The 22014-nt window shown below is 46.1% G+C and overlaps 1 protein-coding gene across 1 annotated transcript in view; it reads right to left on the bottom strand.

Moving 5' to 3' along the window:
• The window catches only part of LOC101073206 (homeobox protein Meis1), a 61898-nt gene extending 40108 nt beyond the window's left edge, over positions 1-21790 (bottom strand). The window contains exons 1-7 of the mRNA XM_011603091.2: positions 21073-21790; positions 19383-19603; positions 18242-18383; positions 17968-18018; positions 17492-17542; positions 16330-16476; positions 8483-8594 (exon numbers count right to left, since the gene is read on the bottom strand). Coding sequence (XP_011601393.1) covers positions 8483-8594; positions 16330-16476; positions 17492-17542; positions 17968-18018; positions 18242-18383; positions 19383-19603; positions 21073-21084 — 736 coding nt within the window. The 5' untranslated portion in view covers positions 21085-21790. The remainder of the gene's footprint in view (positions 1-8482; positions 8595-16329; positions 16477-17491; positions 17543-17967; positions 18019-18241; positions 18384-19382; positions 19604-21072) is intronic.
• Positions 21791-22014: the final 224 nt, after the last annotated feature.

Consider the following 22014-nt stretch of genomic DNA (forward strand, 5'->3'; position numbering starts at 1 on the left):
AGGTGGTTAGAAAAACAGGATCAGTCATAATCAGAGCGACAACACACATATTTAAGGGATTTTGTAGCAAGTAAACAAGGTCTCAACTGTTGTGAAGAGTTTTGTTTTAGTGCGACTGACGCTGATAGATAAACAAACCTGTAATATTCTCCTGGCTTCCTCCACCCTGTGAATAGGCACAGGATGTGGTGATATAGGGTTGTGGGGTGTTTGTAGTCCTATCACACTCCCCGACCCTGATAAGGCTTCGGGGGGTATGGGCAGAGGAAGGGGAAGCGAGTGGCTTTACAGCAGGCTCACTTCCTGTGGAGAATGTCCATGTGGACGGCAATGATATGCCTCCTGTGGACACTGGTGCTCATGCCGCATAGTCCCATCGAGCCACTTCCTGAGGGAGGCAGCCATGTCTGAGGGTGACTTCCTCTAAATCTATGACCTCTCTGCTAAAAGTGAATATCAGTGGGGACCTGAGAATGCCCTAATATTATTCTGTGTGTGTGTGTGTGTGTGTGTGTGTGTGTGTGTGTGTGTGTGTTTAAGGTTATCATTTAGGAGCATCTCGGCTCTCGGCCCCGAATCCCTGCTCTTCTTTTTTAATCTCGCTGGTTTGGAGGGCGAAGAGGCGATCGGGTTACACCCAACTGTGTGTTGGGGAATGTGTGTACATTTAGCGGCCTGCCTTATGTTGTTCTGCAAACATACAGAGTAAACAGTGACGCTGCCCTCCGGCTCAACCTGCTCTTCTTGAATCCACCTACAGGTATTTGTTATCTCCCTTCTCTTTCTCCTTTTCCTTTCCAAATAGAATCTCAGCTGAGGTCTTATCTCCCAGCAGGGTCCCTAAAGCAGGTATCCATGTCAGTTGGTTGGTGCAGCCTCGGGGGGATGCTGCATGTTTTGTGCAGGTCAACCTTGGGTCAAACATTTGCCCAGTTGACACACACCCTGCCTTCAGCCTCCAGGGTCACCAGTCATATTAGCTTAAAATACACGCTGGTATTCAAAATAGACTCTTTTTTTGGAAACCATGGCCATCTTCACAAGCATCCCAGAATGATTTTCCAGCAACACTGTAGAACCCAGAGTTCCGTCCTTCAGCTATGGTGTCACTGGTGCATGTTGTGTTCATTCTGAAAGGAGTAATGAGCCATAATGAGCGCTCACCTATGTAGACGACATACTTCAATTAATGTTCAATTTCCAGTCAAAGAAATGTCCACGGGAATGTTGGTCACTTCTGCTGGTGCTTTCCTGGCATGAAATTGGCTTTGTGTGAGTGTTGTTGGGAGAGCCAACTGGTAAAGTCTCCTTTTCTTTTGTTGGAAAAGACTGTGTATGTGTGTGTGTATGTATGTGTATGTGTATGTGTGTGTGTGTGTGGGGGGGGGGGGTGCTCCATGCATAATAGTCTTAGCCAGGGAGGTCTGGAACTGTGTCCATAAATTGAATTATTTCAATTTGAGGGGAAGAGAGAGGGAGAATAATGGAGAGTGGCTGTGCGAGTGTGTGATGCATTTACATGTGAAACACATGTGTGTGTGTTGATGGAGGGTGAGAAAGAGACTCATTTTTATTCTTTGACGGGGCTCACATTTACAAGTGGGAATATAAACCAGTTGCAGGAGATTACAGTAGAGGCCAAGTGTTACCTTGCAGCTGGGAGCTATAGTGGATAAAAGACGAGTGCTACTGCTGTACCAGCGTGGCATGTGTTTCTCTCCTTTCAAAGAGCTCCGCTTCAGAAAATATAAACAAATTGTCGCTTTTTTTAGGGACCTTTAAACGCTTTTACAGACGTGTCAGTTTGTCGTGTTCATCTGTTTCTAGTCTGCGTCCGTGTGCATGTGGGGTGAAAATATTCCTGACACAATACAATCACCAGGGGACCATATGGCAAACTGGCGGCAAGCTATTTATCCTTATCCTCTTTGTGGGCTAAAATTAGCACTTCGCTGTTTGCAGCCTTAAGCTGGACTCTGACTACTGTGATAGGCCTAATAATGAAGAAAAAACAGTCCAGCTGGCATGATCACTCTGCCCCTTTGTTCCAGTTTGCTCCCTCACCAGTGAATCCACCTGACCCTTTCTCCTTTAATGCTCTCAGAACCCCAAAAACTCTGCACCCACCAGAAACTCTTGCTAACCTGACCAAGAGGAACTGCACTAATATCATGTATGTGTTGCCTGAGCCAGGTTTGACTGTGTTTCAGGAAAGCCAGGATTTCCTGAACAGGGACCCCCTCAGATAGCTTAGGAGCGTAGGATGATGGGGCTAATCTCTTCATCAAAAGCTTAAATAAACGTGTGTGTGTGTGACTTGCTTATTTGTGTGTGTTCTCATGCGTGCCAAGAGGCCAAACAATGCTTCTCCACTAAACAAAGTGTTAATACCCCCTCTCTTTTCTCACCCCCATTCCTCCTCTCTCTCTCCTTCCATTCTCCCTCCACATGCCCAAACTACATTTAAAATAAATAAAGGGTTTCGTGGCAGGGTTCTGTTGCTCCAGAGAAAAGCTCATGTGATCCTCACATCCACCGTCAGATCTGATCGCCTGAACCATCCAGCCTGCTATCAGCCTTTTCCCTGAAAAGTTAACATCAATCTGATCTCGGGCCTCCTGGGCCCTGAGCTCAGCTCCTCTTCAAGGAGAAAGGAGGAAGGAGGGAGGGAGGGAGGGAAGGAGGCGATGGTGAGAAAATGAGGAGGGAGGACGTGTGGAGAGTTCAAGGTTTTTCAACCAGATGTAATGTCCTGCGACACATTGCTGTGATTCCCCGTGAAAGTGTTCCGGCCATGATGAGGAACCACAACAGCTTCTGCTTGTTTGTGAGTTTTGTACACGCGTCGCTAAATAAGGTCCGATGAATCAGAGACAAAAAAAAAAACAAGGTCTCATTTGATACCAGGAATTTGTCGCCATCACTATCTATACTATTTTTTTCTTTACTCTATATAAAAACCTTGTCTTTGGCGCTCCACATCTCCCCACCCCATCACACAAGAGACCTATATGAGGCAAAAGTGTGTGTAAATAGTATCTTTTAACAAACACCAGTAATTAGATGGAGGCATCTGGCTTCATGTCAGTCACAAATTAAAGAAGAGCGCTTCCTGTAAACAGAGAGTGAGAATGTGTCTACATCATTAGCGCGCCACAATTATAACATGGGAGCTAAAGATACATCTCCCTCCCTCCCTTCCTCTCCCCTCGCTGAAGCAAATGATGTAGAACCTCAGCTTTTTCTCCCAATACAACAGCTGTTGTGCTCCTTCATGCACAGCAGCACGCTTGATATGTTTCAGGTGCGTTTGTGGATCAAAACGGGAAAAAGCAATAAAGCTAATTATGGTTGAATCGAATGACAGCAATCAAACAAGGACACGTCGACAAAATGTACAAGTGTCAAGCTCACACAATAATGTGTAAACAACAGTCAGCACTAGGAGGGACAGAAATCCCAAAGTCAAACAATCAAATAAGGTTTGACACCTCATCCTGCTTGTGTTATGACAGCTCCCTTCTTATGGAGGATATGTTCACAGAGAGGAGAGGAGAGGAGAGGAGAGGAGAGGAGAGGAGAGGAGAGGAGAGGAGAGGAGAGGAGAGGAGAGGAGAGGAGAGGAGAGGAGAGGAGAGGAGAGGAGAGGAGGAAGTCACTTTGTTTACTTAAGTTTCTGATTCTTTCTTCCTCATGACCCCAGACACCCAGTGACACCAGCCTTAATCCTAAAAGCAAACTGGCCCCTCACTGTGGGAACCTGATACAATTTCCTCTTTTCAAGAGGGGCAAACTCAGGCCACTCTGCATCCTTATTGCCCGTGAGGCAATAAAAGGGGCTATCGTTTTCTGCAGGATGAGTCGCTGCGTGTTCGGGCAACGCCTCCAGTTCTGTGATGGAGCGACATCATAAAGATGTGAGTGAATCCCAGCCATGGCACTGACAAGTCAAACATCTCTTTTCCCAGGTAACCACAGGTAGACGTGTTTGAGATGCAATAAATCCAGCTGAAGCTGAAGCCGAAGCCGAAGCTGAAGCTGAATAAACATTCCTTCTGGGTTGCCATGAGAAGTCTCCCCAGCTGTTTTAAGATGCATTTCCTCTTTGCACCTCTCAAACACTGATTCTCATTAACAGCCTGCAAACATTCAATGGTTTTAATAAAACACACAAACTAACACTCAGAATTGGGCTGGCAAAAAAAAAACAGGAAGGAAGATTCTGTTGGGCTTTTGAACAACACTCAGCAGCACTTTACGCTCTTAACTGTTTGTCTTTAGATATTTTCAGTCCCGTTCTTGCATTTTCTGCCCTTTAGTTGCCATTTCCTTGTCTTTTTATTCACATTTCTGATATCAAAGAGATATGTGCATCTGCAGCCTTGTCCACTCTCGCTCTATCTCTTATACACACACACATGCACACACACCTCCAGTAATACAGACTGCAGACTAAGGGAACCACATACCTTTTATCTAGCCATCAAGCTTCACATTTAAAGAGATTACCAGGAAAGCTGGACACCATAAGACAATTACTGGACCGAGGATCCTTCCTCTGTGACGTCTAGACAATGTCTAGACAACCTACATATGAAATTAATTACTGCTTCTATATTTTCCTCTGCAGTCATTTAAATGGAATGAAATTACAGGATGAATTAAAACGTGTATAAAAAACATGTATAGGACTTCGGAGCGTGCTCATTAAGTGACTGTGTTCATGCATGGGAATGCACACGAAGCGCACAGACACTCGCAGTTCTCCCTTCCAGTCTACTGGACAATCGGACCAATTAATTGGTGACTTTGAGGGGGCCACGTGATGCCGAATGATTGGCTGAGCCGGCTTTAACAACTGATTGCCTGGCACTCTCGCACATGTCCCCGTTTGCTCGCCCCAGCGCTGGAAACTGGCCAATGAGGAGGCAGGAAGCAACAGTCCCTCTGTGGCCTGACCTTATTGGAGGGCATAGAGGTCGAAGAGAGGATGGAGGCATGAAAACAGGAATCGGGAGTATTTCGATGATGAGCTTCGATACAGTCATTTATAAAGGCTGGATTGACCCTAAACACATGGAAACATCGCATTTATTGAGAAAGAAGCAGCAGTGACACAGAACATTCCATTACTAACAGCCTTCTCTTCATTCAGCACCTTTAAAGGTGTGTTTAACGAAGGGCATCCCTCCTCCAGCAACAGCCGAAAGGATAAAAACTCTCAGTGTTAGATATCAATCCCACCACCAGAAATCACAGGCCACCACTCAGACATTAGAAATTTATGCAGACGCTAACACATAGCCTTACAGGGAGCTATTTGCCTTGGCGCAGCACACCGGGCTCTTTACAAACGGTCTGGGTAATTGGTGATACATATCTAATCGCACCAGTCATCGCCTCACTCCCTGGATGTTTCTGACAAGCAGAAAGGGAAACCCTGTATTTTTCCAAAACATAGCAAACACTCTGTTCTGCATCCCCTGCTCAGCTCACATGCATCCACAAGGCTGCAGCTGCCCAACTCAGTGCCTGAACGTTATTCGCTGACCCTCGGAAAAGCCAAGGATGTCCTTTGTAAATTCACACAGCCAAAGAGGAGTGTCTTATGCTGGGGGAAAGACCCTCGCTTAAAAACACGGCTCCTCTTCCTCAGCCCTTCGAGCATTGCTCTTTACAGAAACGCATGTTCCAAGGCAACAACAGCTACATGAGGCTTCTCCAGAGAACCTCTGGGTACAAAACAAAGGAGCCTGTTGGTTGGACCTAGCAAGGAAACAGCTTGGCTAATGGAGTGGGACTAATTAACTATAGGGAGTCTCTGTGATTCTCCCCATTACAGCTAGTGGATGTTTACAAAGACATCCCAGAGAAATAAGAATAAATAAACAAAAATCTGTCTTATGTGTTCTCTTAGAGAAAGACTGAAACACGCAGGACTGTTTTAAATGACGTGTGTGGCAAATACAAATCCTTTCTCGCTTTTTTCTGTGAATGGAATTCAGCGCTAAAAAATACCATCGGTATTGTGGTCAAAAGCATAAGCAGCCATAACCCACAGCCCAGCAGGGGAGAACTGTCACCACAGGCAAAAATAAAGGCAGCATGTTCTGTTTGGACAGCATTTACGCTTTAATTTCTCATTGTCAGATCACCTCCGGTGTCTCAACAAATGTTAGCTTATCGATCAACTCAGAAAGATGCTGAGTGAACGATGGGAGAGCAAGATGTTATAATCCACTGAGGAGAAAGAGCAAAGGGGGCAGAATAAAGGTTAGATGAAATAAAGAAGGGGGGAATGGCTGAAGGAGAGAAAGGTGGCCTGTAGCTGTGCAGATGGAGAGGAAAATGAAGAAAGCAGAGGAGGGACATGAGAGGGAAAGGTCAGTCCGAGAGTAATCTGTAAAAGGTAAAGAAGGAGGTTGGGGGATGAAAAGTTGAAATAAGAAAAGAGGGCTGGATGGAAAGAATGTAGAATGCAAGAAGGTTAAAGAGAGAAAGAGAACGACGATGAGGATAAAGTGAGAGGAGAGAGTGTGAAAGGGAAACAGCAATAAAACTAAAGAAGAAAGGACAGAGGAAAACAGACAAGATTTTTAAAAAACGCAAGAGAGAGAGAGAGACGGGGAAGACAAAGAGCGAAAAGAACAAAGACAGGTGGGAAAAGAAGAAGGATAAACAAAGATAGAGTTTTTAGAGTGAGTGGGAGGTATGGAGCAAAGCAAAGAGGGAGGAGAGTGAAAGAGAAGCATCGGGGATCACAAGGAAAGAGAAACCGACCGAGAGCAAAATAAAAGAGGGAGACGAGAGAGTAGGAGGGAGACAAGGGAAAACTGGAGAAGAGAGGGAGGATGCAGAGATGAAAGAGAGAACGAGGGAGGAGACAGTCTGGGAGAGAGCGAGCAAAGTGCCAAACAGATAAATAACCAGCTTACTGGGATTACAGAGTGACTGACACACAGTTTACCAGAGTCAACGTGACGTGGCACATATCTTAACCCAAATGAAGCTGAAAGCAATCCAAGATGGCCTCCCGGGTGTGTGTGTGTGTGTGTGTGTGTGTGTGTGTGTGTGTGTGTGTGTGTGTGTGTGTAGACTGTAATGTCTCCTGTTACTGTGCAATAGTACCCGCTTCTAAAATCTAAAACAATAATCTAAATTCCTACATCATATGAATCTCTGTAGTTCACCAATAGGACCTTAAACGCACCATTTTAGAGGCAAACACTTCAAAGAATCCCGTTCAATACGATGACCCTAACCCTAAAACACAAAAAACAGACAAGCCTAAATTTTCCTCTCTGATCAACTTCAGCAACAAAGAGATACTTAAAATGTACTATGACAGTGAGGAGGTCCGGATAGAGGAAGGGGGGGCCCTATATTTGTCAAAGATGTGAAAAATGAAGCACTGTTTTGGTCAATGTAAGACAAAGGTCACAGCAGGAAAGAACCCAATGAAGAGCACGCTCATTAGCACAGCCAATCGGCTCCTCCCTCAGATGATTAGTCATCGTTGTGAGCGGATACACACATGTAGAAACACACTCAGCATCGCTTTGTGTTGTCCTGTGATGTCTCCTTTTTCTATCAGTGTTCTCCTCTTCCACGTCATGCGTCTATTTCCTTGTTTTTACCACCACACGTGTCTCTCAGAGACCTCTCAGTCTCTCAGCTTCAATGTTCAGAAAGAGACAGAACGTGTGGGAAAGACACAAAAAGACAGGATGAGAGACAGACAAAGAGAGGCAGAGAGACCGTGTGTGTGTGTGTGTGTGTGTGTGTGTGTGTGTGTGGGTTGACTATATAAATGGCTGCTCATTGGAGTGGAAGGCATGGCGGCGCTCTCTGCTCCCACCCAGGCTCTGCCTCCTGGCACTGGCAACCCTGCAAACTGTTTGCCTTGACATCGCCTTCAATAATATATGAAGTTGCTTTTTTGCCTACAGTTTGTTCGCAGCGCTGCCCCCAATAACAGCCCATTCTCCCTCTGCTGCCTCTGCTTTTCCTCCTCTCTCTCTCTCTCTCTCTCTCACACACACACATGCTAATTCTTAGAATGCAAAGCTCTGAACAAACCTTAATTATGTCACACGCAACGTTTATATGTTGCAAATTGAGACATTAAATCCACTTGTAGACAAAGTTGCAAGCTGTCGCTTGGGTGTGAATCCTTGTAATCAGATCGACTCCTGCAAGTCAACCCAACAGCACGTAAAATCGAAACCGAGTCTTGAATATTGAGACCGCAAACACAGACGTTTGCTCTGATGTGATGTGACTGGATGCCAAAGAACTGAAAACAGAAACAGCTAATTCAATTTAGCTTTCCAGCACACCGAGTCTGCTCTGCCAAAGCACCCACGAGCCGTACAGTGACAGGGTTTCCCTGGTTACGACCTCTGACCTCTCTCTGAGCCAAAACATAACAGCCCTATATCTCCTGGTGTATTCCTCCGGGGTGGGGGGGGGAGTATCTTACCCTGTTCGCTGCTGTTGTCACCGCTGTGTGACGTGTGTCCGCCGCTGGACGGGCCCGGCGTCCCTCCAGAGCGCGTGGACGCCGTGTCGTCGTGATCTCTGTTCCAGGACGTCTGTTGGAGACGGAAGAAATCAGTCGGCGTTGAACGTGTGAAACGGTTTCAGAGGTTAATAAAGAGAAGAGCCTGGATGAAACAGCAAGCAAACATGCTGCATTGTTTCCCCTGGATTTCAAAGGCATGCAACCCACGGCTGCCTCCATTTGGCTCAAACCGCTAGCAGATGAAAATACAAAACAGCTACAACTTCAGATAGACTGCAGCCAGAGCCAGAGAGTGATGTCATCCGAGCAGAACTGAGCAGAACCAGAAAGAGATAAATAAGTATTGCTACACACGTCTGTAAAAGCGCTCTGAGCTGACCAGAAGGACACAAAAAAGATGGATGGCCCACGTTTGGACACAACATAGCAGTCTAGTGGGGACCAGGTGGTCCAGACAAGACATACACACATACAGAGAGAGGGAGGGCGGGAGAGAGAGATAAACAATGTATAAAACACAAACTAAAGCAGATGTAACATCTTATCTTTGTGATTCAGAGAAGCAACATTAATGCAAGATGGGAGAGAAGAGGATTTCACAATACAAGGAAACATCTTACAAACAAACACACACACTTTGAGCCTCCTCTGCCACAAGCATGTGCCTATCTGTGTTTTATACTAAGCAAATGAAACTGATATTAAAGGGCAACGGGATGTTTGAGTTACATGTGAGGGTCCAAGAAACCTCAGGCGGAGCAACTGGTTTTAATCGGATTATGATGCCAGGGTGAGAAAGACTTCTTTCTGTTTGATTTTGGAGGAAAGGCGCGTGCTTTAAACTAAATGTAAGTGTAGTAGAATAAGAGAAAATTCATTTTGGGGTGCATTAGGGCCCGTTGGATGTTCCTGGCCTGTGAGATTATCCTCGCGCTTACATGGATGATAAAATCATTGTTTTCTAAAGTGAGCTCTGAGGCTTTGCAATAAAGAGGAAAGTCACAGAACAAGCCATGACTGGGATTGTGATCAGGGAGATAAACTGTGATTTTCACGGGGATAAGATAAGAAATTCTTTTTTTTTTATATTCAGCTCTCACAGACTTTTTTTTCATACTGCGGGACGCTAAAAATGAAACACCCGTGCATGAGCGCGAACCTTCAGAGAACCTCAGAAGTGAGGTAATCCAGACCACATGCTCGGCAAGCAAACGGTTAACCTCGGCTTCTGCCAGCTCCTCCAAATGTGGAGCTGTTAAAAATGAGCAGAGCTTGTTTATTCAGAGCTCTGCGAAACAGAATAGCACAGCACCCCGGGGACCGGACAGTAAGTATTCAAGAACCCAAGAGCCCCGGCTCGCGAAAACGATATGTTTTTTCTTTTTTTTTTTTCTTTTTGTTTTAATTCTGTAACAAATTCCACTTGAAAATATAATTACAACGTGGAGGAGAGATGGCAAACTACCGCGTTTGCTGTAATTGAACAAAAGAGAGCTGAGCCTGCCGGGAGCTGGCCGCTGAGGCCCCACGGGGAAAGGGGGTGGGGCCGAGACAGGACCTGGTGGCATCTCCGTGGGGACAGGAAGTTTATTTATAATCACAGGCCACCCCTTGGTCAGAGCGGGCCCAGGCGCTGATCTAACCCGCAATTAATACGCACACGGCTGAGATCACACAAAACCGCACCAGGCGCACATCACACGTGCACACACCCGTGCACACACCCGTGCACAAATAAAATACCCCTTTTTTTCCCCTCACCTGCACAGAGCCTAAGACTACCTTTAGCAAACAGAACAGCAAACAGAACATCACACAACTGCTGTAGTCAAAGCCCTATTTAACAACAGCACACTGTGTTTAAAGCACACACACTCACAGACACACACACTCACACACACACGCACCATGTGCCAACAAAACTAGTGCTCACGGTGCTGATGGAACAAAATGGTCTGTGATAGATGGGAATACAGAAAGATGGAGGAAACAGAGGACAAACACACACCTCATTTATTCTGTCCCCTTAATGAGCCACCATGGTCTCTCTCTTGCTCTCTCTACCTCCCTCCATCTCTCTCTCTCTCTCGCTCTCTCTACCTCCCTCCATCCCTCTCTCTCTCTCGCTCTCTCTCTCTTTCTCCTGTGCAGGATGTAGATTAATTCAATGCCTAATTGTTTAGTAAATTCAATTTTCCACATTCTATTCTGTCTAGCTTTAGCTAAAGTTCTTAAATCTGCCGCGCCAAGCAGAGGGAACCCTGTTTGTGAGCCACACATGCCTCCCCCCCCCACCCCTCTTTTTTCATTACCGTTTTTCTTCTCTCCACCACCCTAATTCGCCGTGAAAAGATTTTCCTTGCTGGAAATTCTGATTCCGCTATGATCGGTGAGGCATTCCAATCCAGTGCCTTCTCATTGTGCTGCGTCTAAGATGCAGAGGGGGGGGGGGGGGAGGTTCGTGCTGTGCCAGGCCCCATATCATACAAGCACTCATGCAAAAAATGTTGCCTTGCCAATTCATTTGCCATAATAAAGAAAATGGCTAAGGTTGTTGTTGTGCCCCCTCCACCACCACCCTCTGCTCTTTCCCCCCCTCTGAAATATCTTTTGTGGTGATATGGATATTTACTCGGTGCCAGCAAGCGTGCAGGAATAATCGTATGTGCATACTTAACGGTGCAGACATAAATATCCAAATAACCCCCCACACGGCAACACTCTTCAGTGGTGGTACATCTGAATCAAAGATGACAGTTGGGCTACTCCATTCCCCAGAATGCTTTGGTGCATCTGTTCTCTGTAGTTGTTTTCTTTAACACCGTTTTTGACCTTTGCGGTCCAAAGCTGCGGGAATGCCATGCGCTACAGCGGCAGCGAGATGGCTCGCGCTCACTCCGAACACATTCCCGCACTCAGCTGCATGTTGGCGGGGAAGCTGTCAGTGAAAGGCCAGCTATTGTACATTCCTGTTTACTTTGCTTTCGCTGTGACTAGATAAAGCAGGATCTGCCTCTCTGATAACCAGCCAGACGAGTGCTTGCCCAACTGGGCCGACTTCTTCTTCCTTCTCCGCTTTCTCCGCCCCTTCTCTCCCCTCGCCGCAATATTAGCGCTTTCCAAAATGAAAAGAGGGTTTGATAATGGTATGCACGGGTCAAAAAAAAAGAGCGAGAAAGCAAAAGACACCCCTCCCTTCTCTTCTGCTCGGTGCTCCCTTCCTCCCCAACTCTTCACAATAGACAAAGAAGAAGAAATAACCTTATAATTGCTGAAGGGGGTGAGGGAGAAAACTGGATTTGGTCTCTTGAGTAAGTAAAGTATGCTACGTTGAATAGCCTTCAGGTATTCTTCAATCGGCTTTTGAAAACCAGTACGTTAACCTCATAGAGACAACTAAAGATAATTACATGTTTAAGATAATTACCCAAGCTTTTAAATTTAGATGACACTTGCAAAAACTCACAAACTGATTTTTTTTTCCCTCTGAGGCCTCTTCCGCCTCAGTTCTCACTACAGGCTCCTTGTTTAGCTGCTGTGAGCTGAAATCCAAACAGAAACATTAACTCGAGTGCTCTCTGTGCTACCTAACCCCAAACAAAGCACTTTTTTTCCCTTTCTTTCAGCTGTTGGTGAAAAGGCAGCCGTAATTTCTTAATGACATGTTTTACTGCGGCTTCTTCATTAGCCTAGCTTAGCCCGAGCCGCAGCCAGGGCCACGGGATGTTCTCGCCGGATCCCTTGGAGACGGGCTGTTTGTGACGGCAGCCATTGTCAGAAGCTTGCAGGGGGTTAAGGGGGAGAGGAACTTTCCATTAGCTAAATACACACGTGTTAAGCCAGGTTATTGTTTACTTAACCAAAGAAACCGCAGCAGGCCTCTCGGACATACGTGGCCACCCCATCATAAGTGTCTGGATACACAAGCCGAGGACTTTTTGGTGGGCTGTGTTCATTTATAAGATGACAACTTCTACATTTGCCAAGAGCAGAATTCTGACACTCCATATAGAAGTAGAGACTTAGCTCCTCATATTCATGTTCTTTGAACTCACACTGGCCCTGATTTGCTTAATCAGAATCACCCCTACTTGCTATTCCACCGCAATAATAAAGAGGCTAAGGAACACACAAGTCACGTGGTCGCCTCTTTGTATCACTTGTTGAATCCTTAACAGCCGCCCCGCATTCACTCTCCAGTAGGAGAAAAAAGGGGGTAGTTCATGGGAGGGAAGAGGAGAAAGGGGTGCAGAGGAGGGAGGGGGTTCAAACCTCTCCTCTATTCAACGACAAAAGCTGCTATTACCGACAATTGCCGCGACGATTCAACTTTGTATGAAGAGCAGCAGCGTGCCACTGTAGGAGAGGGATGGAATGTGTGCGAGCCCGTGAAGCTGACTGAAACTCGATCCATACTTAAACGAGAGGCGGATAGATTAGCGATAGCGGTGTACTGATTAGGAAAAGAGTGGCTGACCCCAGCGGTCAGGGTTTCTATTGAATTGTTGGGGGAGGTAGTAGGGGTCACCCTTTGACTACCAAAGTTACCTAAACTAACACTGCTGGGTCTCACTGACCTGGAAACCAGCACTTGTATGGAATAACAGTGACAATTGTTTGTAAAAAGATGCCAAAACAGCGTTATCAAGCGTAAATTCTTACACCCTGACCGCAACGCTAAAGCTAACCAACAAATGAGCATCACCTGCTTAGATTTCAACAGCATTCTTTTGATGATTTCAACAAAATCGTTCAAATCAGCACCTCTCTTGTGAAAAAAAAAACCTCTCAACAAAATGAACTCAACAAATCAACTGCTGAGCACTCGCTGACGACTCTGGCGCCCACAAAAAAGGCAGGCAGAGAATATTTTGAAGAGAAATTTCAATTATTTCCACCCCACTTCAGGCTGCACGGCTCAATCAGGAAGAGGAGCTCTTGAGACTTGGAGTGAGTCCTCAACACTATTAGTGGTGTTCTGCTCTACAGCAGAGAGCCAGGGCCCTTGGAGTTCATTAGCAAATTGCAGTCCCTCCCCATGTGCGTTGTGCAATTAAAGACAACTGTGCAAACGATGTGCAGCCTTGCTGTTCCTCTGCACTTCCGTGGGATCAAGTGAACCCGTGTTCCCGGTAGAAGGAGACACAATCACCAGTGATGCCACATTTCCACAGCAAGGAGCAATATGTTTTGGTCATTAAATGCCTCTGTGAGATTCACTTACAATAGTAGAAATTGTGCTGTTTTTTTTTCATTTACATGCAGCCGGATTCGAATTAATGCTCGTACCAATAATGGGACAACTGGAAATATGCAGCTGGAGCTGAGGAAGGGGAGGATTGGTAGAGAGCAGCAAGGAAAGAGTTAAAGAAGTCCAACTGGTGCTAGCAGTCACTCCACTCACATAGCACCTGAGGGGGGTGCTGCATTTATCAAGCCAGTCTGAATACACACACACGCACGCATGCACACACACACACACACACGCTTGCAGACAGATGCATGCACACAGCTTGAGCATATTTGCACACATACACACCTACACAGAAAAAAGAAACACACAAACAGAGGAGGGTGAGCCCAAACTGGCTGAGCTACATTCACAAGCCAGTGCAGAGCCTCCTTGACTTCTTCACCTCTCAGCTATGCTGCTTTCCCTCCTCCATATGCGCAGGGGCGGACTCGAAAAACAATGTAAAGACGAGAATTTTTGGAAAATTACCCTTATGACGCAAGGGTGTATAATGCAGCGCGAGACTCACCGTTGTTGGATTGTTGAGTTTAATAAATTCAAAGTATTTTTTTTTTCTGGGCTGCCGCAGTCGCCTTACTGGAATAAATTGGTTTATGAATAAATGAGCCTGCTGTCTCCCTCTTGTTAACATTGTTCTTTTGTGCAAATTTTCAGCATTTTTTTCCAGTCCACTTCAACTTTATGCCCGAGGGCATATATTAAAAATACATATGGGAAGAGATAATGCACACACAAAAACGCAAATTCGTTAAGGATGTCGCTGCCTAACAACAGCAGATAAGATGTCACGCAAAAATAGCCCACAACACTGGAAATATATATATTCAAACCCCTAGTAAGTTCTGAAGTGTGCTTCCATTACACTGACAATGTAAGTATTCAGAGTGAGAGGCACGCACCCTCTGCCTGTTTGGATATGCCCATTACACACAGCCTGCTTCTGTGGACGCTCCCCATGTTATCCTATTGGAACATGAGCCCATCTCTCAATTTGACATATCTGTCAGAAAGTTTTCTTTGCATTTATGATGCAAACTCTGCCTGTAGGTCATTTTTATTACCCTGACATAGCGGCATTAATACGAGCTTACGTGGATTTGCCCTGAATGGGCCATACGTGGGGACTGTCGTGTATTAAAATAGGCCATGTCTCCATCTTACAGACAATTAAAGATCTGGATAAGTGCCCCGAGCACAACATAATTTTCTTCATATACCTAGAAACCCAAGGGCTTTAAGAGACTCTATTTCCATATCTATATATCATAAAGCCTATGCCTTGACCTATCTATTAAAAAAGAAAAAAAAAAACTTTTGACAACTGAAATCTCCCAGTGAGAACAATAAACCCTTCAAAGAGACACTTAAATGCACAAGTGGCGTCTGTGTTATTTAATTCTGCTTCTGGATTAAATGAAGTATTATCTTCCGGGTGATCTTTCTCATTTACATAATCAGCCATAAGGGCCTGGGATGGAAGAGTGCATGCGCGGCGGGGTGGGGGTCTTCCCACACGGGCTCCCAGTCCAACCATTCAGCACAGAACATAAAAGCCAGTGGCTGATTCTCTCAGACCAGCCACTCAACCATATGGAAGTCCACGGATTTAAATTATTTAGTCTAATCGCTTCATTACTTTTTATGTCGGACAATCCGACTAATCCCTTTAATTTGGACACTTGATTTCTTTTCCCTCGTCGGGATCCATAGCCGACGCTCTCCGCGCGACTCTGACTGGGAGAGTTTAACTTGGTGAAAAGTCGTCTCATAGCCCGCAACCCTGTCAGTGCAGCACAAATGGCTGCAGCTATTAATGGCTGAAAACCCAGATTTGCATAATTCTAATCATTGGTTTCTGTTATCATTATTTAACGGCAGTGTATGGGCCATTAGGGTCATGCCTGCGCGCACACTACAATGTCCCCGGAGTGCCAACAGTCAGTGGAGCACATAATGAAGACTGTGGTTATCTCTGAAATCGGCACAAAAGGAAACACTCCCTAATCTACCTTTAATGTCCGCCGTTTCTATAGCTTTCAAATATAAACCTTTTGATTGCTGCTAAATCTGTGCGCCCTGAGCGAAATAAAGGAGGAGGAGACGCGGGGGTCTCGATAAGCAATGTGCACTCATGTCTAAGAAAAAAATACTGACAAGACGCCTAATGAACCGTGAACTCAGCAGTGGCGGAACCGAAGCACCTCAAACTCTGCAGCCCAGCCTGCTGCTGCTCTCTCCTGGGCCGCACAGGACTGACGAGCCGGCAGCGCTCCGTTTGGGTCCAGGAAGGGAGAGAAGAGGGGCCAGAAAAGTGGAGAGTGGCACTAAATTAAAATCGACACGAAGCGGGTCAGCTTTGTGGCGGCGATTTTTCCAGCTAATCTCCCCGGGTCGGTCCTGGGTTCAGGTCTTAATGGGCCAATAATGGCGACATTATTCCCAATTTCTTCATTCCGATGGATGGAATGTAAAAGGCCGTAATCATTATGCAAATAGGAGTGACCCAGAATGAGTGAATAGCCAGCAAGGGAGGGGGAGGGGGTGGGTGTACCTGATCGAGGGCCACCGATGATCTCGTGATCTCCTCACTGTCTGATTTGGAGCCGCACTCCCGCTCGTCTATGACCAAGTCGATGGGCATCTTTCCTTTCAAGCAGCTGATGTACCGATGACAGAAATTATCACACAGCTCGTGTACCTACAGGGGGTGGGGGGGTGGAGAGAGAGAGAGTGGCAGACCGTCACACACACCCTAAACAGAGCATCACACACATACACGCACACGCTGAGGCAAACGGGTAATTTCACAGGTGTGATCTCTCTACCACCTTCCAAAGTCCGTGTTTTTCTCCCGTTTTTCCAAAAATGTTTCCATTTAAAATCCTGCGCGCGGAGATCAGAGCTTTGCGCTCCGCAGAAACCTTTTAATAACTTTTTTTTGTTTTCTTACTGCACTCAAAATAGAGATATCGTTGAAAATTGACAGTGACAAGAGGGCTCAGGGGCGACAACGCACTCAACATCCGTGTTAAATCCGCCATTGGTGCCCCGGGTAGTGGCCATTAGAGGACTGTGACCCGCTTGACTGACATTTAAGGTAAACTGTGTAATTTCTGCTGCTTATTACATTATCACTGCCAACGCGGCGCATCCTGGCGCCCAGGAAAGGTCAGCCGTGGGGAGAAACGCGCAGGGCAAGTTCATTTGGAGTTTCTTTTGCTCCAGACATTTCCAAAGAGGAGCGAGTGCGCGAGAACACGCTTAGGGGAAAGAAAAAAAAACCGTTTAAACTGCTTTGATGATGGTTCACATCACGGTTAGACTGACGGCACATGCTACTGGAGTCCATCTGATACGCAGCCCTTCAGACAGTGCCCCCCCGTCCCCCCTCCCACACAAGGCTGCCCGGGGCCTTTTCACCCTCTGCGAAGACTTGTTTCTAAAACCTACAAAGTTCGCATGTATGGTTCACCTTGCGTGCAATTTCTGCCGACATAAAATTTCATTAAAACGCGCGGAGAGGTTCGGGCTGGGAGCTCTGCGCTGGCCGTTCCACTTGTAACAGCTTGCGTCGTGATTAAACGCGGAGGAGAAATGGCCCCGTGATTGATTTTGACGCTAATTACAAGCGACGAGCAAAAATGCATTTCTGCAAGTGCGGCCCATGTAGGTTTGACGAGGCACGTTGGAAAGAGATGATGAGAGAATATTACCTTCTCCAGCTCCAGAAGATGAAATCGTAAAACTTGAATGGCTTGAATCATCTGAAAAATTTCAAATAACAATAACACAATGGAATAAATAAGCCACTCGCATCTTTGGGTGATAAACAGTTTTATGCTCGACACAAATTTGACGTGATGGGTTTTATATAGAACTGATACAGTTTGGACGTATTGTAATATGGTCAGCAGACCGTGGAAACCGGTGCTGGAGCTTTTCTCTCAGCCACCAACTGTACCAAACCGGACAGTAGGACCAGGAATTGACTGTTTTTCCAGGCAGCTGAAAGGTTTCTGACAGCTGTCCAACAGCCGCCCTTCATTTGCACATTCAACCGGGGGTGATATCAAAGAGCCCCAAACAGAGAACACCACCTCCAGTTCTGCCTTACTTTACAGCCCCACGCGTCTCTGACACACGCGTAATTAACATGCAGATACGATCTGAATTATTGAACCAATCTTACCAGATTATCCAATTCTGGATTTGATGAAAATAAAGGTTTTTCCGCCCGAATCTAAAAGTAAAAAAAAAAAACATTTCAGTAAAACATGTGAATACAAATTAAGGTAAAATGTAAATTGGTGAATTAAATCGTCTTTTACGCACAGCGAGTATAAAAAAATCTACATTTAAACTCACGCTTTGTTCTCAGAAACCATAATTAACTTTACGCAGTCAGTGTCAGATAAAGATTCCACCACGCAGGCTTTTTTTTTTTAAAGTCAAACTTTCCTGACCTGTTTTGCAAACACTGCTATGTCTTCATTGAAAGATTCCGATGAACAGACGTCTCCTCCCGCCACCCCGGGCTCTCTGGGGGTGCAAGTCGCTAATTCACATTTCTCAAAAATCAGTGCAAGCAAGGGGAACAGGGGGTGCCTGGGAACACACACAATAGCAAATGTCACCAGAGAGAACAGCGCCGGGGTCAAGACTACTCCAGGCTAGATTTAGCCAGCCATGCTACTCCTCAACAACTCGCCCATGGGGACTGTTGCTGCAGCAGCCCTGCTATTATATTATGCAGACGCTCGGAGAAAGGCTGCAAACAGCCAGCAGACTCTGTGATTAAATCTAGTTGCACCTAATAGTATAAAAGCTTTAGAGTCAGTCAAACACTTTCTTCCTCAAGTCTCCATTTGGATCCAGTAGGCGCGCGTATGTGTTTGGGGGCTGCAGGCGCCCTAATGCGCGCACATTTGATGAGTGTTTGTTGTTGAACACATAAGAGTAAATATGGAGCTCTTGACGAGGGGATCCAAACTTTACGACGGTCAAACTAGCACTATTAGCTTTGATAGCAGTGAACATGCTCGGATTTAAAATAAACTGTAATAAATTAAAGGTGACACGTAAACCTTTTATGTGGTAATTTTAATTAAAACGGATTAACCCCGTTGCTTAAATGTGTGTTATTCTAAGAGTTAACGGGCGATACTTGGATCCGATACATTTTTTGGGGGGGAAGTTTTAATTCCCTACACCGTGACAAGGTCATTCTAAAATTTAATTTAATATATTGCATGGGCTCCTAAACAATTCTCACCAAAATGGAAAAAAAAATATCTCAACATTTTCTTTATCACTTTAATTTGTCTAATTGTTACTTCAATAGAAACGCGATTAAAAAACCGAATAGTAATCCCAAAAAAAAATCCCCCAGATTAAAGTTAGAACCAAAGTTTTCTTCTCCAGCGCTGCAGCTCCAGCTCTGCTCTGCAGTCCCAGGCGCGATCCGGCCATGATTATCCTTCTTTTCTCCTGCACGGCAGTCACTCTGCATCTGCAGCACTCACGACTGTCCCACGTCTGGCTGGATCACGCACGTCAGCCCCGCCAGACAGTCCGTTTGCCCGCGGACTGCAGCCTCGCACTTACCCGTATATCGCGTCTTTATCTCTCTTGAGCGCGTCGTTAACCGATGAGCCCATACTGGGAGGCATGGTGTTGGTGTGGGCGGTGTGCGGGTACTGGTGAGAGTGCAGCTGGGGCCCATGGTTGAGGTGCACCGCCTGCATGGACCGGGCGCCGTGCGGGTCTCCGTACATGGTGGTCGGGATGCCCACCCCGTCCATCCCGTAGTGGGGCAAGTCTTCGTACTGCACAAACACACAGGAGGCAAATAAGTCAAACATGCCCAGAACTTTACTGAAAAACTAAAGTTGTGTGTGTGTGTGTGTGTGTGTGTGTGTGTGCGTGTGTGTGTGTGTGTGTGTGTGTGTGTGCTATATTCTCAAAGTTTTTAGGTTGGCGAGTTGAGGTTTGAATTATAGTTCCTCACTTTAAAAATAAGTAAAACGACGGTAACTTTTTATTTGCATGCTTCAATATTTGTCGTAATTTTTTAGAGGAGTTAATAGAGCTTTGGGTTTAAAAAAAAATAGTTCTGCAAGTTCTGCTATCAAGACTTCAGGCTGAGCAGACGAAGGAGGCATTTCTTTTAAAATAAAAGAACTTATTTGCAAGAACGTGCTTGGATATTTATGGGATGAAATATGAATTGTTGAATTTGTTCAAAATATTATGGCTGTTGTTTGTGTAAGAGTAAACGCCTGAAATCTCGGTCCTTGCAAGTGTTTTCTAATTTTGAAAGACGCGTAGTTGTGCAGCGTGTTATTACGGATCAGAAACACTGTGATTAGTGGAAGCAACAGGAGCTTATAAACGTGTTATTCACTTAATCTGAATTTTCCCTTTCGAGCTGATTGCCTTTATCACCTCCGCGCTGTTGTTCTATAGATTTTAAATACTTTAATATGGTGGACAAGCAAGAGGAATTCCTCAAAGAAAATCTTCACGGAATTTTAAAAGCGTGAATTATTGATAAAGCTTTCGAGCTGTGCCAAACGCAATGAGGGGACAGAGTAAAAGGCATTATCACTCAAAGCATTTTCACCCTGAAGGCAAAGGTGCAAACCCCAGCGTGATGCAGCCTCAGTGCAAACTGGAAAGTCTCTGACGTCCCTGCGTTTGCACTCTTTGCTCCCCGTGTGAAGATCCCAGCCTCTGTTCTCAGGCAGTCCTGGGGTGTATGAATCAAAGCGTTTGTCATCACCTCATTACCAAAAAATTACCTCATTGGCTTTATGATGGTGATTGGGAAGGTTTGTTGGAGTAAATCTGAGTGATGGAGCAGAGGCGATGGCGGAATAAGGTGAATTTGGTTTAATTCTAAACGCTCCCCTCGATATAAAATCTTGATGGAACTGTCTGAAAAGAATAGTGGAGGTTTGTTTTGCCTCCATACCCTCCCCCAGTTCGCTTCCAGTAACTGGCCTGTCATAACTAATCTAAAAAACACAGTCGACGTGAGGTATGATCGCGCTTCCAGTGTCCCTCGGCGGGCCGGATCGGAGAGCAAACGAGTCCGGCCGTGCGTAATACCCGTGCCAAAACACGCCAAAAATGACACGGTGTCTCCGTGCGTGTCGAAGACGGCAAAAACTTTGGCCGCGAGTGTGAATCCGTGCGGAAATGTGTGCCATTGAGCCACGGCACGGTGAATAATCGCGTACACATCGCCCAGCGGACTTGGAGAAACTTTTTGCGGGGGGATTGCCCTACGTACCCGTTGCGCCATAACCCTCCTCACTCCCTGGTCGTCCTTTCAGTTTAGATAAATCCCCTCTGGTGCCAGGGTGGAGACGAAGGGAAGAAAGAAAATCCAAATGAACGTGGAGGATGTTTCAGTCAAAATCCCGTAGCCTGCTCTTTCCCAAAGAACGGTGAAACCAAGACCCCGCTTTCTGTGCAAGTTTAGCCCAGGCGCGGCGAATAGGTCCTCGGCTATCCTCGGGGCAGCGGCGTCAGGCTCCTTCTCAAAAACCAGGAGGGAAATAAAATAAGCCCTCAAACAAAACTGGAGACTCTCATGTTTTTTGCCACTCCGCCTGTCAGTCAAAACGCGAGGGCTTGTCAAAAGTACCGGATGAATGATGGTCCGACGCGCGTCTCCACGGAATCGGCACCACCTAAATGTTAATGGTCACAATCACGGTTAAAAAATGAAGCAGCTCTCCTCTCGTTTTCTTTGATCACTCTCAGATCCCGGCTTGATTTTCTTATGCAAAAGCGTCTACAGGAGATCAAGAGGAGGTGGGGTGATAATTCTGGCTTAGGCTTTCTTAAAGGAGCCACGATCGATGCTGAGCGTGTGTGCGTATGCGTCTGTATGTGCGAGTGCGTGTGTATGCATGAGCCGCCTGTCCGTTTCTGTACAATGGATGTGTGTGTTGAGATGAGGAGGAGCGGAGGATCGCGTCCAGACTGCCGAAACCCGGAAGTAGTGGTGGCCATAACAGGTCGCGTCTTACACAACGCACCGGGCTGCAGCAAGTCGCGCGGAGAGGACGGGGGGGTGAGAGGACCCTGCGAGGCGAGCCCGGCCAGCCTCACTGCGAGCTGCAACAACACGGGGAGGAAGAGCAACGTTTAAGTTTGTTCTCCCACTCCTCTCAACCTCTCAACTCCTAGAAACTGCTCATGATTAGGGCAGATTGGCGCGTCTGGG

The sequence above is a fragment of the Takifugu rubripes genome, chromosome 4 (assembly GCF_901000725.2).
Source record: "Takifugu rubripes chromosome 4, fTakRub1.2, whole genome shotgun sequence".
NCBI lineage: Eukaryota > Metazoa > Chordata > Actinopteri > Tetraodontiformes > Tetraodontidae > Takifugu > Takifugu rubripes.